Raw genomic sequence first — 16,824 nt, 5'->3', positions numbered from 1 at the left:
AAACTTGTCTTAAATCAGTGTTTTCATTGTCTGGAGCTGTTATCGGCCGACTATGGCTGCGGCCTGGGTATCCAAGGCTGTTGAAGAATGGACGGGGGCATTGGAAGACACTCTTTCAAATTCTTACCTTTTTATGGAAACCTACTTTTTGGAACAGAATTGGATAAGATAGTGGCTACTCTGGCAGCCTAAAATCTGCAGGTCTGCCATCAACAGCTACATCAAAGTCTAGGCAGTCTCTTTTCGGTTCTTTCGCCCTCAGGGAAGAGCAAAAGGACAGCCTTTCTCCAGACCGTCTAGTTCTCGCAGGACCACCAAGCAGCAAACTAAGAGGTCCTGGCCGGATAAACTCTCCGCCTGATGGGGTGGGCCTCCTCCTGGGGGATCCCAGGGTGGGAGGCCGACTTCTTCATTTTGCGGACTACTGGCATCAAACAACAACAGACGTCTGGGTCCGAGTAGTGGTCTCTCAGGTGTATATCCGTAGCCTTCTGGAGGCATCCTCCACAGAAGTTTGTTTGCACAACTTCCCCATCAGGTTCTATCAAGGCCTCGGCCCTCCAGGAGGCCATTTACTCCCTGTTGCGGACAGGGATGATAATCCCGGTTCCTGTGGTTCAACAAGGAAGGGGTTATTATTCCAATCTGTTTTTGGCTCAGAAACCAAATGGGTCTCATCGCCCTATTCTAAATCTGAAAACCCTCAACAAGTTTATTCATGTACCCAAGTTCCGTATGGAGACTATTCGGTCAATTATTTTGGTGATGGAACCTGGGGATTTTATGATTCAATGGACATTCAGGATGCCTATCTACATGTGCCTATTACACCATCCCACCAAAAATGTCTACGGTTTGCTGTCCTGCAACAACATTACCAATTTCAGGCACTGCCCTTTGATCTATCAACGGCCTCTCGAGTCTTCACCAAAATAATGGCCTACCTCAGTCATCGGTGAGCCAGAATGCTGCCATACCTGGACGACTTTCTGATATTGGCACAGTCTCCGGCTGTTTTACAACACCATCTCCAACTAACCATTGCTTGCCTATAGACGCACGGCTGGATAATCAATTGGAAGAAATGCTCTCTTTCTCCAATACAGCGGATGATACATCTGGGGGCACTCCTGGATTCTCAGGCACAAAGGGTGTTTCTGCCAGGGGACAAGATTTCGGCCCTATTATTGCGACTGTGCAAATTGCTCCGCAAGCGAAGGGTATCCATTCTAACAGCGATGCAGGTCTTGGTGTCGGATACCTTTGACATTGTGGAATATGCTCAGTTCCACTCCAGGCCTCTGCAACAATTGATTCTCTCCTGGTAGAACGGGAAGTATCATCTAATATGGTCCCAGAGGATCCTTATCTCATGGTGGCTACAAAAGGCTCATCTGGACAAGGGTCGCCCATGCCGGATTCCAAACTTGGTGCTCCTCACCACGGACACCAGTCTTTGAGAATGGGGGGGGGGGGGAAGCGGACTTCCTAAGCCATCAGACATACACGCCGGAGAGTGGGATCTCCCAGGGTTTTTTCAACTCCAGGTGAAAAAATGGGGCCTACCAGATGTAGACCTCATGGCCAAACGTCACACCCACAAGGTCCAGGACCAGAGATCCCTCAAGCACCTTCGTGGACGCGCTGAAAATGAGGTGGGACTTCAAGCTGCTGTACTTCTTTCCTCCAATTTCCCTCCTCCCAAGGGTCCTCAGGAAATTCAAGCAGGAAGGTGGCACAGTAATACTAATAGCTCCTGCTTGGCCCAGATGCCATTGGTTCACCGACATACGGAATCTAATCGATTTCCTCTTCCTCTATGGCCAGATCTGTTAGTTCATCTGGACTTACCAAGTCTATCCTTGACGACGTGGCTTTTGAGTCTTTCATCTTAATAGCCAATGGTTTCTCCAACTCTGTGATTCAGACGATGCTTAGGGTACGAAAACCTTCGTCTGCCCGCATCTATATTATAGAGTTTGGCACTCTTTTGGTCAATGGTGTTCCTACAGAAAGTATGACCCTAAGGTTTTTAGGGTTTCCCGTGTACTTTCTTTTCTCCAGGCTGGTTTAGACCTCGGTCTCCACCTGGCCACCCTGAGAATACAGGCCTCTGCGCTGTCAGTTTGGTTCCAGCGAAGGATCGCTCTTCTGCTGAATGTTAGATTTTTTTTTTTTCGGGGTGTTCTCCGAGTTCAGCCGCCGTTTGTACCACCAGTGGCACTGCGGGATTTGTCTTTGGCTCTCAAGGGGCTACAGGCTCCCCCATTTGAACCTCTGGACTCAGTAGATTTGAAGTGGTTGACAGGGAAGACACTTTCTCTGATTTGGCAGCGCTCTCTTGTCGCACCCACTTTTGATTTTCATCAGGATAGCGCTATCCTCCGAATACAGGAGGGTTACCTTCCTAAGGTAGTGTCCCATTTTCATGTGAATGACGAGATTGTGGTTCCAGCTTACCAGTCTTCAGACCTTTCTGTAGGTGAAGCCTCCTTGGATGTGGTTCGTACTCTCCGTATCTATGTAGATAGTACAAACTCTTTTAGAAAATCAGACTCTCTTTGTGTTGTATGGTTTTCACAAACGAGGCTGGTCAGCTAACAAACAAACTCTGGCTCGATGCTTGCGTATGACTATCTCTCAGGCTTACACGCAGGTTGATCTCCGGCGACAGCACATTTTACCCGGTCTTTGGGACCTTCGTGGGCGTTTCGTCTTGGTACCTCTCCTGAACATTTGTGCAAGGCAGCCACGTGGTCTTCTGTCCACACCTTTCTACGCCTTTGACACTTTTGCCTCTCAGGATGCTTCCTTTGGGTGGCGAGTTCTCCTTTCTGCTCAGGAGCGTCCCCACCGTTAGGGGAACTGCTGTAGGACATCCCCTTGGTATCCCTATGGACCCCCTATGGACCCTGAAAAAGAACAGAGTTATGGTAGACTTCTCTTTTGTTAACTCTTTTTTTTTTTCTTCGAGGTCCACAGGGCATCCACTCTGATGCACTGATGCATTGGGTAATTTTTCTTTCGGTCACGGATTTCCTCATCTTGTGTGAGAGTGTTTTGGTTGTACATTGTCCTTTCTTCTCCTCTTTCCTTCGCCTGCCTTGTGCTTGTTTACAAAACGGAATGCCTGTGGCCAGGGGCAGGGTATACTGTATGTGGAGGAGGACCTGAGGAATCCTGGGAGCCGAAAGCTTAAGTGTTTAGTGCCTGGATCACTCTAACCACATTTCCCCATGGTATCCCTGTGGACACTATGGAAAGAGTTAACAGAGGTAAGTCTACCATAACTCTTCTTTTCAACGTTTTTTTTTTTTTCACCCAAAATATGAACGGTCATTTTTTGCCAAAATACGCAACTTACAAAAAAGTTTTGGGGTAATTTATCATTAGATGGGGTGTCCAAGGGGTTCTGAAAGAAATCCCCACATTTTTAGGCAAAAATAGATATATTTTTTTCTCCTGGTCTGAGATGGAAAAAACTTTTTCCTGTTTTTGGAGAAATAGGCTGATTTTGCTGTTTTTTTGGCGAAAATCTGCAGTTTTCGCCGGTGACGTCAAAATCTGACGTTTTTGCCGCTAATTTTATATGGCCCTTAGTATCTGTAATGTGCATTTTTCCTCAAAGAATGATGTAAAGGAACTACTAGTAAAATGACACAATGAATAAACCCCCTTCATATAATGGATGTCCATTACACACACCTGTATATATGAAGGTAGAATACCCTAAAGCTAATTATACTTGAATCACTTTAAAAAATATACAGTATATCTTGGTAGCCAGTTTTATCCTTGTAGCTTTTCTCAACATAGATTAATAGAGAATTGAAGGTATATGATTCTTTCTTAACTGGTCAGAGGTTGCACAGAATTAGCTAGATGGACCTTTATCACATTGCTCTGGATAAACTTCTATTTACTCAGCACTGAGGTGGTCATTTATGATTTAGTGAGCAATGTAGTAAAGTAATCTAAAAAAAAAATGTTTAAGCTGTTAATTGTTGAGAATAGTGATTAATTATAAATGTATATATTGCATATAAAATACAAATTCATGAAAAACAAAATAAAATTCAAAAATGTTATGGTGAAAGTTTAATAATAAATGTTTAGGCTTAATTAATAAAGTATAGTGGGACAAAATAGGGATATAAAAGTTCTACCTGCTGTTCTCATCCTCACTTGCACCAAGAAAAGGATAAATCCATAAAAAATGTTAAATCCACTTATTAAGGGAATAACACAAGTTATACCCCATCCCCAAAGTTTACTCATCTGGGTTCTGTGTTCAGAAGAGGTGTCCTGCAATGTCTGCTGCACCCTCCTCACTCCTGCTGACAGCGTCTCTTTTTGTGACAGGCAGCGCGTTGCGTGCTGACAACACATTGCCTGCAGGAATGTGCAGGAGCCAGGAGAGCCACGGTGCAGAAGGTCAGGGAACCGCTGGACCCCAGGTAATTAAGCTTTGTGGAAAGAGTATAACGTGATATTTCACTGACAGCGGAATATATTAAGTTTGGGGGAAGCTTTTGCATGCTGGATCAAGGATCCTACTTTCCTCGCGTATAGCCAAACACTCAAAAGTCTATATATTAATTATCATTTGCATAATTTTACAGCATATATCCTATTTAAAGGTTATTTTCCATTTTCAGATAACTTAAGTTACTGGCTGGTAAATGCTCACCTGCGTCTTTTACTGTATACATTGCTTTTTCTTTCTAGCTTTCATCTGTACTTTCTTGTCTTGTATATAGAATGTCAGTGTTGTTTATTCTCATTGCCCTTGGATATGTCACAAGTCTGCTTTCTGAATGTAGTTATAGCCAATGCAGATAACACTGAAAAGCCAACAAGAAACTTTTTCTGATATACAGACTAAAAAGTACATAAAGAAGCTAGAAAGTAGGAGTGGACCCCCTCTTTCAGCCTATTCTAATCATAATGTGCAGCAGTGTGTACAGCAAACACAGTGATATTATCAGCTATTTAATCACAGCTGTGGCTTTTACAGTGCATTCTGGCCCACTGGGCAACAGAAAGATAGCTGCACAAGAACATTAAAGTTGACGTTGGGTAAAATACAGATGCAATTTGAGATGTGTTGCATCAACCCTGTATTTGGTATCCCCACATATCTACTATTCTGTTAGTGCCCAACACAAAGGGGCCAGACTCAATTAGCCACTAATACTATGTAAGTTATCTGGGCTGGAAAATCTTGCACGTTTTTGTCCTGTGCCCTAGACGTGCAAGGATCCAGTCATTACACTTAATTGAATCTGCCCCATTGTACTTGGTGCTCCACACTGTAACAGTTACTGTTTGGTGGTCTACGCTGCATACTGCTCATCACAACAAGATATAGAATCTCTTTTAGAAGTGCTGTGATTACTACTATATCATTTATAGACTTTCCTTTCTCTCTTATCCAGTGTCTTCAAACAGATTTTCTGCTAAGGTAAGACCAGAGAAATACATATGACTTCCACTACAGTGTTGTTAATGATGACTGTTATCTGAATTTCACATTAAATACTTGCCACAAAACATATTAGATGCCCTTGAGAACACTTGTTTACCTTACTAGTCTGATCAGTACAAAATATGCAGCATTACGTATATATATTCTCCAGAAACACATGAAAGCAAATACCATTCGTTTATAACTGTTATCCCTGACCGTGGCTGCTTTTGTCTGATATGATGCTATGCAGTCAGTTTATTGGACAATATTATAATATTGAGGTTTATTTTGTGGCCATGAACCATTTCTGATTCTTTTGTCACTTTTGGACATAATTGTTCATGGAACACCAACTGTCTGTGAAACCTCCAGTTAAATATGCCCAAATGAATCAAAACTTATTATATTAATAGATACATATGATGACCTATAGAATGTTAATCAAATAATAATTACATTTATTGAATTCTCTCTAAAAAATCATTACTTTTTTGTCCCTGTCAGGAAGCCTACAAATTAATCTACCGCACCTACCTTAACGATGGATTCCTGAGTCTATGGAGAGGCAATTCTGCCACCATGGTGCGAGTCATCCCCTATGCTGCCATACAGTTTTGTGCTCATGAACAATACAAAAAACTACTTGGCAGCTACTATGGCTTCCAAGGAAAGTAAGTATTCTGACCAGCTCCAGAGAAAGTATGGTGGACCCAATGCCCTCTCTTTAATACACTTTGTGCTTCATGGAGCAGTTCCATGTTTGTTTTTACTTATTCGTCAAATTAAGGCAAAAGACGTATTACCCTAGTAATTCTGTTTGTCATTTGTAGTTTCTCTTATACATGCTAAACAGACTGAACAACCATCACTGTCTGCTATTTTTCTACATTAACCTAACCATGCTGGCATGTTATGTGCTAGATTACTCACAGGGGGCTGGGAATCCTTGTTATGTCTTAATTGTTTTTTTTTTTTCCCTGCAAGGTATGTACTGTATACAGGTGTCACCTATTGTGTGTTTCAAATATGCCATATTTGTATACCGTAATAGCCTTCAGTTAGGGAAAACTAATCCCCACCTGCATGGCACCAGGTACCGTCCACATTGAAAACCTGGGAGATATTAAATCCAAGAGCAATGTGTTCATTTCTAAGATGGGGGCGGCCAAAGTTCTGTAATTGCTGTCTGTAGAAATAAATCTATATGTGCTTTTATCACAAACTGACTGTGAAAACTATTGACGTAACAAAATGAACCTCCCCTTCACACCTTTTACTAATTGCACAGATCCCTGGCAACATCTAGATATCTGCTAGTTGAAGAGCTGTTGATTAAAATGTGTTTATTGATTCTAAAAATGTAGTATCATTGCTCAAGGCCATCATCTATGTAGGCTGTACTCTAATGGAGCATGCACATGGTCAGATTTGTCAGATGAATGATCTGAACGATTTGATGAACGATTTGAACTATGAACGATTTTTGACTGCATTAAAATGAATGGAATCGTCCAAATCTGACTGCAAACACATCAGATGTCAGATATCGTTATCTGACCATTGGGAACGAGCATCGTTCATCGTTCAGACATGTCAGATATGTCAGATTTTCCTTCAGATATGAACGATTTTTTAAATAGTTATCGTTCAGATCTGACCGTGTGTATGCAACATAAGGCGCTATGTACAAGGATACACTTGTTAACATAACTGATATAGCCTATGAGGAATGTCTTACACATGATGCAGTATTTGAAACTTTAATTAATGTGCCTAAGTATTTTCAAATGTGTAAAAGGCATTCTGAGAATCCATTACTATACAGCTATAAATCACTTGTAGCAAATCACCAACACTGACGACTTTCCACTTTTTCACTTCCTGCACTCAGAATGTTGCTAAAGTCAATTAGGGCTAAGAGACCTTACCTGCATGTAGTCTTTATATACCCTCAGTCCTACCAATCTTTGAATGAACAAGTATGGCATTGTGATGCTATGTTACTGCTTTAAAGTCTTGTTTTGTTTCAGATAAATAACCTTAGGCACAAAATATAGAGATTAATATTTAGTGCAATATTAAAGGTGCAAAAAAGAAGCTGCTTGTCAGTGGCAGTGCCAGAAAGGTACCCTGTGGAACTTTATAAGCAGTGCTTGGCTATAAAGTGATGCATAAATCCGACTATCATATAAGCTTTGTGTCCGGTTGTCATTCTCAGAATGAAAGAATATTTTGTGTCCTGCAAAGGAAATCCCAATTTAACTATACAAATATAATTGTATAATATCCCTGTGATGGAAACTCAATCGGTTGTTAATACGTTTCTCTGCCATAAGACAACAGTTTTAGCAGAAGAGCAAAATTGCCCCTGAAGCAAATAGTACTTGAAGCTGATACACACCATTAGTTGTTAGACAACCTACTACTCAATCACCTAATGACAGAGGGTGCTCAAATTTGTTCAGGAGTCCTGTATGTCATTTAATTTCACATTCTGATAGCAGAGAGTGGATGGAATGACAAATTCATAGCAGAGACTGGATGAAATGACAAATCTCTTCTCGCCTCCTTACAGAGAGGATTGCCAGGCTCCATTAAAGACAAGCTCTCTTAACTTTACACCTCCCTTGTGTGACTCATTGCCACTTGCATCTAGACAGCTGAATTCAGGAGTGTCCACTTCAGCAGAAAGACAGCAACTCACCATATTCTTTTAGCTCGCCAGCCGCGATCTGCAATTCTCCAGCCGTCTTCCAAACGTATTTGAATTCCTTTTTAGTGACCTATTGGAAACATTCATTCTCATGTAAATGGATAATATCCTTTTTTTTTATAGCATGCTTGAGGAATATCACAGCTATTTGCCAAGATGGAAAGTGTTCCTTCAACCAGTCCAGAGTTGAACTTCCTGGGACACATCAATTCAGTACAGTGTATATAGATAGAACAAGACATCCCTGTTGTACTCAGTTGGCTGGTAGCCGAGGGTTTGTGAGGTTTACCAGCATTATAGACATTTTTCAAGAGTTGTTAACTCTGTGATCACCTTTACCTAACGGGACTACTAAGGATATATGGAATCCACAAACATAACAGACTTGTGAAACCATTAGTAGTCTCTTAACCTCTGCTCCCATGTTCCGGTATCTTGAGGCCAATCAGGTCTGTATACTCAAAGTTGACACCTCTGAGAGAGGAGCAGGAGCTATTCTTTCCTTGACTGGTGTCATGGGTTCCATATGTCCATGGATTTTATCACCGACCCACCCTGCTCCCAAGTTAATACCATAATCCTGGTGGTGGTGATTTGTTTTTCTATGCAAGTCCATTTCATGGCCTTGGAAAATAAACCTAGCTCCCAAGTTAATGCCATAATCCCTGTGATAGTGATTTATATCTTTATGCAAGTTCATTTCAGCCTTGAAAAAAATCCAATTCACCAAAGAGGTATTCAAGCTGCATTAATGTCCCTTGAAGATCCAGATTGTGGCTATATTCTGGAGGACCTTCTGCAAGGGATGGGGAATAACACTCCACTTCTCATACTTCCCTCAGTCTATTGCTGGGTACACACTGACCGATATATTTGCCAATCAGTTGATCTGCCAGTGTTCACAAATGATATGTCTGTGAACCGCGTCGTTCACAGACATATCGCATTGGCTGTGCTGCAAAGCTGATGGACAGATATGTCTGCAGACATATCTGTCCATCGGCAAGTACACACACAGCGGCATCTGCGGGGAGGGGGGCGCCCCAACCCGCCTCCCTGCCAGTGAGACCCGCAGCTGCCAGATAGATGATAGCCGTTCAGTGTGTATGAACAACCATCATCTAAAGATATATCTGCAAATCACTCGATTTGCAGATATATCTTTCAGATGTGTACCCACCTTATTAAACAGATGGATTGTGCTATCTAATCCATTAATTAGTTTCTATAGTGCTTTGTCTTTGATGCCCAGTCCCAGGTGTTTGTGTAGGTTCCCTCTGCCTGCAGACAAGCTTGTGCAGGATCTCCAGTGACTGTGGAAGAGGCCACAGGGCTGCTGAAGGCAGTGTCAGCACCATTTACAGAGGACAGGTGGCACTACACTGTCAGCACTGACAACTTACTGCCATCAGCACTTTGCTAAAGGTCAATTTTATTCCTACTATGAGACCTCACGTATATATACATACTTAGAAGTCACAAATGCCTATCTATATTTGCATGTACTTCAAAGAGTATTTTTCTCTTGTTTGCCTGTTTTTTTACTTCATTCCACACCATTCTGCTTTCTCAGTCTGACCCATCACCATCAGCTAAGGCCCTCATGACCCATCCTCTCAGGACAAAGAAGCTTGTACAGACAGGCATCTTAAATAATTATATTGTTTATCCTGATTGGAGCTTTCTATCACTAGTGTGTATCTGCATGAATCCATGTAGCCACCTATAGCCCAGATCTTTTTATATATAGAATTGTATTGTTAATACCATACCAAACAATGTATTATAGGTTTTGATTTATCTTTGTACTTCTGTACTATATTTTTTGTTGTTGTTTTTTTGTACTTCAATATTAAATTAATATAGGACTTTTCAATAAACATATTTGCATAAACAAATTACTTGTGGCTACAGTTAGCCTTTTTCTTTTGTTACAAATGCATCTGTTTCTCAGCGATTGCTTATTATTTTGTATTTGTGTCCCCTAGATTTATCTTAGTATTAATTCAAAGTTAATTTGATGTATTAATGTCTATAACCTTTAGAGATTGTCCAACCACAATTTACTTATTTTTTTAATTACTTTTTAAATCCGATAATTGAATCCTGTAATTAAGCTACCGTACACACTGCTTAAGTTAAAGTAGATACGACGGTACCTCTCAGCTTTAGAGACACTTTGAGACAATGATACAGTCTATGTGCCCTTACAAATATATGTGTGTGTGTATAATATATATGTTTTTTGTTTTTTTTAGTATTGCTTAAAATGCATGGAACTTGTGCTTGCCGTTTGGGTGCATGGTTGTTTTGTATGTTTGTTTTTTTATAGAATTTTCCAAAATCACAGACACCACTTTCTTTGCCCTTCTTTCTTTCTTCCAGTGCTTTGACACCCATTCCTCGTCTACTCGCAGGATCTCTTGCAGGTACAACAGCTGCCATGTTGACCTATCCTCTGGATCTTGTTCGTGCACGTATGGCTGTAACACCAAAAGAAATGTGAGTTATGACTTTCTTACAACAAATTCTTTTTCCTACAGTATTTACTAAAATAAGCCCTAGTCCGTTATAGTGATGGCTGAGATTACAGCTTTCATCCACTAGATTGTGCCATATGAATACGTAGAACTGAAAAAAGGAGAGAGGTACCTATTATGGCACAATAAACCTAAAAATGGAGCAGCCCTCTAAACACCAACTTTAACAATGAAACCACAGAAAGATAATGAATAGAAATGGAGCAGAAATTTAGGAAGAGTGTTCTTTATAATAATGTTTAAACCTCTTACCCGAAATACAAGGGGATACTGAATGGGTTAAAAATATTTATTACAATCACATAGACATATAACAAAGAAGTGCAAATGCATCTATGGGTGCATAGAATTAATTGAGGGATTTGATCTCAACCTCTCACCCTTTGTCGGTGCTGCTGTGGGCTTTACTTAGATCGCATTTTATTTATTACTAGTTTTATTTAGTGCACGTATTCTGCAGCAGTATTTCAGTTACTCACATCAGTCCCTGGCACATTGGAGTTTACAATCTACATTCCCTATCACATGTGCACACAGATACTCGCTATGGTTAATTTCTTGTCAGAAGCCAGTTAACCTACCAGTATGTTTTTGGAGTGTGGAAGAAAACTGTTAACACTTAAATATGGAGAGTACATACAATCTCCACACAGATGGCCCAGGAATTGAGCTCATGACCTCAGTGCGGTGAGGCAGTAATGCGAACCATTACGCCACTCATGCTGCCATGCATTTTTTTTTTTTGTGAAATCAAAGATACTGGTTAGTGTAATTTGATCTCCAAGCAACTGATTGAGCCTGTTGTATGCTCAGTATTTGTTTGCATCGCCATGCAGCACTAGTTTTGTAAATAAGAGAAAACTATTCTCCCCATTTACTTTTTGTCATTTGACCAATGTTGACACTTTGCTTTCACTGCTACTGATTCTGAATCCCACACAAAGTGGCGATAGTTGCTAGCAGCTACAGAAGCCAGATTTACTACCTTATGCTAATCCGAGAGTCTGTAAGGCTAATGCAGGGGTTTATGCTTCTGTGAGTGGAAATCTGTGTCGCCCATTGATTTTACTCCAGTTGTCGCGACAATCGTCATAGTATCTACACGTGCACCAGCCCCGGGCTTTCCTTCCCCGTACTCAGGACTCAGAATCGCACAGAGCTTTTGATACACACACATGACACTCTAACAAGACAGGGTGGTTCTGTGCGCTCGCATTTTTGCAGCCCAGTTGGCAGCCTGAAATGCCCAACTTCACGGAAAGACAGAGCCGGCTGAGTTCCATATGATTCAGAATTGGACAGAGATACGCTAAAATGCACAAATTCACATTTGCACATGGGCTGTATACAAAAACTCGCCATTTGCATCTGCAAACAGAGATCCATCCCAGAATCAGCCCTTTAATGTGCAAGGTGGCATCCTCTCTAGAAATGGATAATGAGTCTACTCCAACTAATTAATTGCAAGACTTTCTGTTTTGCAGGTATAGTAACATCATCCATGTCTTCATCCGTATGTCCAGAGAAGAGGGCCTGAAGACACTGTATCGGGGCTTCAATCCCACAATTCTAGGAGTCATTCCCTATGCAGGAATCAGCTTCTTCACCTATGAGACACTAAAGAAAATACATGCGGGTAAGTCCTACCATACATCAGTATGTATAATAAAAGTGTGGTTATCGAAATAAGGAAGGACCATCCGCTATTGTCACTTTTTTTTCTTGCATAAATTTTCATCTATTCAAGTACAAATAATGGCCACTTTACTGTGTCACTAATTTGTATTTTAGCATTTTAGTGGAGCTGTTACTACAAGGATTAAACTAAAATGTATAAACTAAAATAAAAGTTTGCTTCTTAAAGAATCCAATAAAAAGATTTACATATTTCTACATCCTGAAAAAGGTTCTTTCGGGCAAACTACTTACTTTACAATAGAATTACCCCAGTTAGTGCTTTAGTGGGGTCTCCAAAGTATGCAATTACATTGACTGCTTATACAAACTTTCCATGACCTAAAAAAAAAATGTGTGTTATGTTCTGAGATAAAAGTTAATACTAGGGGTGTGCACCGGCCACTTTTCGTGTTTTGTGTTTTGGTTTTGGATCTGGATCTTTCTTCGTGTTTTGGATCTGGATTGGTTTTGCCAAAACCACCCTTCCGTGTTTTGGGTTCTGGGTTTTGTGTTTTGGATCTGTATTTTTTTTTAAAAAGCATAAAAACAGCTAAAATCACAGAATTTGTTGGTTTCTCTGCTCCTATGCTATTATTAACCTCAATAACCTTAATTTCCACTCATTTCCAGTCTATTCTGAACACCTCACACCTCACAATAGTGTTTTCATGTCCAAAAGGTTGCACCGAGGTAGCTGGATGACTATGCTAAGCGACACGAGTGGGCGGCACAAACACGTGACCCATCTAGGAGTGACACTGCAGTGGCAGACAGGATGGCAGTTAGAAAAACTAGGCCCCAAACTGTACATAATGCAAAGAAAAAAAAGAAGTGCAAGATGGAATTGTCCTTGGGCCCTCCCACCCACCCTTATGTTGTATAAACAGGACATGCACACTTTAACAAATCAATCATTTCAGCGCCAGGGTCTGCCACACAACTGTGGCTGAAATGATTGGTTCGTTTGGGCCCCCACAAAACAAGCTGGCAATTAATGTGTCCCTGCACAAACTGGCTCTACGGAGGCAAGATGTCATCCTCATCCTCCTCATCCACCGATTCCTCACCCTCTTCAGTGTGTACATCCTCATCCTCACAAAGTATTAACTCGTCCCCACTTGAATCCACCACCACAGGTCCCTCTGTACCTTCTGGAGGCTGGTCTCCCTGGAAGAGCTGATAATTCATTTTGATGAACATCATCTTCTCCACATTCTGTGGAAGCAACCTCCTACGCCTTTCGCTGACAAGGTTCCCGGCTGCACTAAACACTCTTTCGGAGTACACACTGGAGGGGGGGCAACTCAGGTAAAATAGAGCCAGCTTGTACAGGGGCCTCCAAATTGCCTCTTTTTCCTGCCAGTACAGGTATGGACTGTCTGACATGCCTACTTGGATGCTGTCACCGATGTAATCCTCCACCATTCTGTCAATGGTGACAGTATCATATGCAGTGACAGTAGACATGTCAGAAATTGTTGCCAGGTCCTTCAGTCCGGACCAGATGTCCAAACTTGGTCCTGCCTGCCCTGCATCACCGCCAGCGGGTTGCTTAGGATACCTAAGTTTTTTCCTGGCAGCCCCAGTTGCGGGAGAAAATGAAGAAGGAGCCGTTGACGTGTCACGTTCCGCTTCAGCTGACAGTGTGTTCACCAGCAGGTCTTTGCACCTCTGCAGGCTTGTGTCGGCCGGAAAGAGAGACACCACATAGGCTTTAAACCTAGGATCAAGCACGGTGGCCAAAATGTAGTGGTCTGATTTCAACAGATTGACCACCCTGGAATCCTGGCAAAGCGAATGAAGGGCTTCATCCACAAGTCCCACATGCCGAGCGGAATCGCTCCGTCTTAGCTCCTCCTTCACTTTCTCCAGCTGCTTCTGCAAAAGCCTGATGAGGGGAATGACCTGACTCAAGCTGGCTGTGTCTGAACTGACTTCACGTGTGGCAAGTTCGAAGGGCTGGAGAACCTTGCACAACACGGAAATCATTCTCCACTGCGCTTGAGTCAGGTGCATACCCCCTCCTTTGCCTATGTCATAGGTGGATGTATAGGCTTGTATGGCCTTTTGCTGCTCCTCCATCCTCTGAAGCATATAGAGGGTTGAGTTCCACCGCGTCACAACCTCTTGCTTCAGGTGATGGCGGGGCAGGTTCAAGAGTGTTTGCTGGCGCTCCAGTCTTCGGCACGCAGTCGCTGAATGGCGAAAGTGGCCAGAAATTTTTCGGGCCACCCAAAGCGTCTCCTGCACGCCCCTGTCGCTTTTCAGAAAATTCTGCACCACCAAGTTTATTGTGTGAGCAAAACATGGGACGTGCTGGAATTTGCCCAGATGTAATGCCCGCACAATATTGGTGGCGTTGTCAGATATCACAAATCCCCAGGAGAGTCTAAGTGGGGTAAGCCACTGGGCGATGATTTCCCTCAGTTTCTCTAAGAGGTTGTCGGCGGTGTGCCTCTTACTGAAACCGGTGATACACAGCGTAGCCTGCCTTGTAACGAGCTGGCGTTTCTGAGATGCTGCTACTGGTGACGCTGCTGCTGTTGCTGCGTAAGGTGATACATCTACCCAGTGGGCTGTCACAGTCATATAGTCCTTAGTCTGCCCTGTTCCACTTGTCCACATGTCCGTGGTTAAGTGGACATTGTGTACAACGGCATTTTTCAGGACACTGAGGACACTTTTTCTGACGTTTCTGTACAGTCTCGGTATCGCCTGCCTAGTGAAGTGGAATCTAGACGGGATTTGGAACCGGGGACACACTACCTCCATCAATTGTCTAAATCCCACTGCACTAATGGCGGATACCGGACGCACGTCTAACACCAACATAGCAGTCAAGGCCTCAGTTATACGTTTTGCTTCAGGATGACTGCTGTCGTACTTCATCCTCCTCGCTAAGGACTGTTGGAGGGTCAATTGTTTAGTAAAAGTAGTGGTGTTCCTACTTCCTCTCTGGGATGATGAACGACTCCCAGCAGCAGCAACAGCAGCAGCGGCAGCAGTAGGCGTAGCAATGCAGGATCCTCCAGAGGAATCCCGGATAGGAGAGTCAGTCATGCCAGTGACATGGCCTGCAGGACTACTTCCGATCCTGACTAAGGAGGAAATTGACGAGGAGGGAGTTGACAGTGTGGTTTGCAGGCGCTTGGATACAACAGGACAACGGGATTTAGGTGTCCCTGGACTGCTTACGGTCTTAGCCAAAGTTTCTGAACTTGACAGTAACTTTTTATGAACGCGCTGCAGGTGCCGTATAAGGGAGGATGTTCCTAGGTGGTTGACGTCCCTACCCCTACTTATTTCACCTTTACATATGGTACATATGGCAAGACAGTTGTTGTCCGGATTTGGATAGAAATATTGCCAGACCAAAGAGGTGGAATGTTTGGTCTTCTGCCCAGGCATGACCGTGATGGGCTTTTTCATCCCACGGACAACAACTGTCTCCCCCGGAGCCTGATTTAAACAAACCACATCACCATCAGAATCCTCCTCGCCAACTTCCTCCTCAGCGCCAGCTACACCAGTATCCTCATCCTGTTGTACTTCAACAGTGACATCTTCAATTTGCATATCAGCAAGTGGACTGTGGGTGCTCCTTTCAGCACTTGCAGGGGGCGTGCAAATGGTGGAAAGAGCCACCTCTTCCCGTCCAGTGCTGGGAAGGTCAGGCATCGCAACCACCACCACACTTGGACTCTCCTTGGGGATTTGTGATATCTTCTTAGAAAGCACAGTTCTTCGCTGTGCTTTTGCCAGCTTAACTCTTTTGATTTTTTTAGTGGGAGGAGGGCTTCCATCGTCATGTGAAGCTGAACCACTAGTCATGAACATACTAGGGATCGACCTTAGCCGTTCCTTGCCACTCCGTGTCGTAAATGGCATATTGGCAAGTTTACGTTTCTCTTCAGCTGATTTAAATGTCTTTTTCAAGGTCATTTTCCTGAACTTTGCCATTTGGGATTGTATGTGCCCTCTACTATGACATTGGGCATCGGCCTTGGCAGACGACGTTGATGGCATGTTATCGTCTATGTCATGACTAGTGGCAGCAGCTTCAGCACTAGGAGGAAGTGGTTCTTGATCTTTCTCTATTTTATTTTTATCGGAGAAAGTTTGGTCCTCCATTTATGTTATATCGATTTGATATATACGTGCGGCTAAACACAGAAAATAATTTTTTTTTTGGTTTGGACTGGAGTGTACTTTGGGGGTTACAGCACCCTTTAACGGTCAAGCCAGCCGGCCCTTATGACACAGGCGCACTCTTGGCACTACTTTGTTGATGCACGTGCGGCTACTGCGCACACAATTCACAAACACAGAAAATAATTTTTTTTTTGGTTTGGACTGGAGTGTACTTTCGGGGGTTACAGCACCCTTAACGGTCAAGCCAGCCGGCCCTTTACTTATGACACAGG

At 42.7% G+C, this 16,824-nt stretch overlaps 1 protein-coding gene across 4 annotated transcripts in view; it reads left to right on the top strand.

Moving 5' to 3' along the window:
- SLC25A42 (solute carrier family 25 member 42) overlaps nucleotides 1-16,824 on the top strand; it is a 60,533-nt gene that overhangs the window by 29,603 nt on the left and 14,106 nt on the right. For all 4 annotated transcript variants that reach the window (XM_088478431.1, XM_088478432.1, XM_088478434.1 and 1 more), the window contains exons 4-7: nucleotides 5,439-5,464; nucleotides 5,975-6,141; nucleotides 10,569-10,685; nucleotides 12,208-12,359. In XM_088478431.1, the coding sequence (XP_088334557.1) occupies nucleotides 5,439-5,464; nucleotides 5,975-6,141; nucleotides 10,569-10,685; nucleotides 12,208-12,359 (462 nt within the window). The remainder of the gene's footprint in view (nucleotides 1-5,438; nucleotides 5,465-5,974; nucleotides 6,142-10,568; nucleotides 10,686-12,207; nucleotides 12,360-16,824) is intronic.

The sequence above is a fragment of the Taudactylus pleione genome, unplaced genomic scaffold (genome assembly GCF_031769625.1).
Source record: "Taudactylus pleione unplaced genomic scaffold, aTauple2 ptg000214l, whole genome shotgun sequence".
Classification (NCBI taxonomy): Eukaryota; Metazoa; Chordata; class Amphibia; order Anura; family Myobatrachidae; genus Taudactylus; species Taudactylus pleione.
Note: the sequence above shows the minus strand (reverse complement) of the source record. Positions and strands in the feature narration are given on the sequence as shown.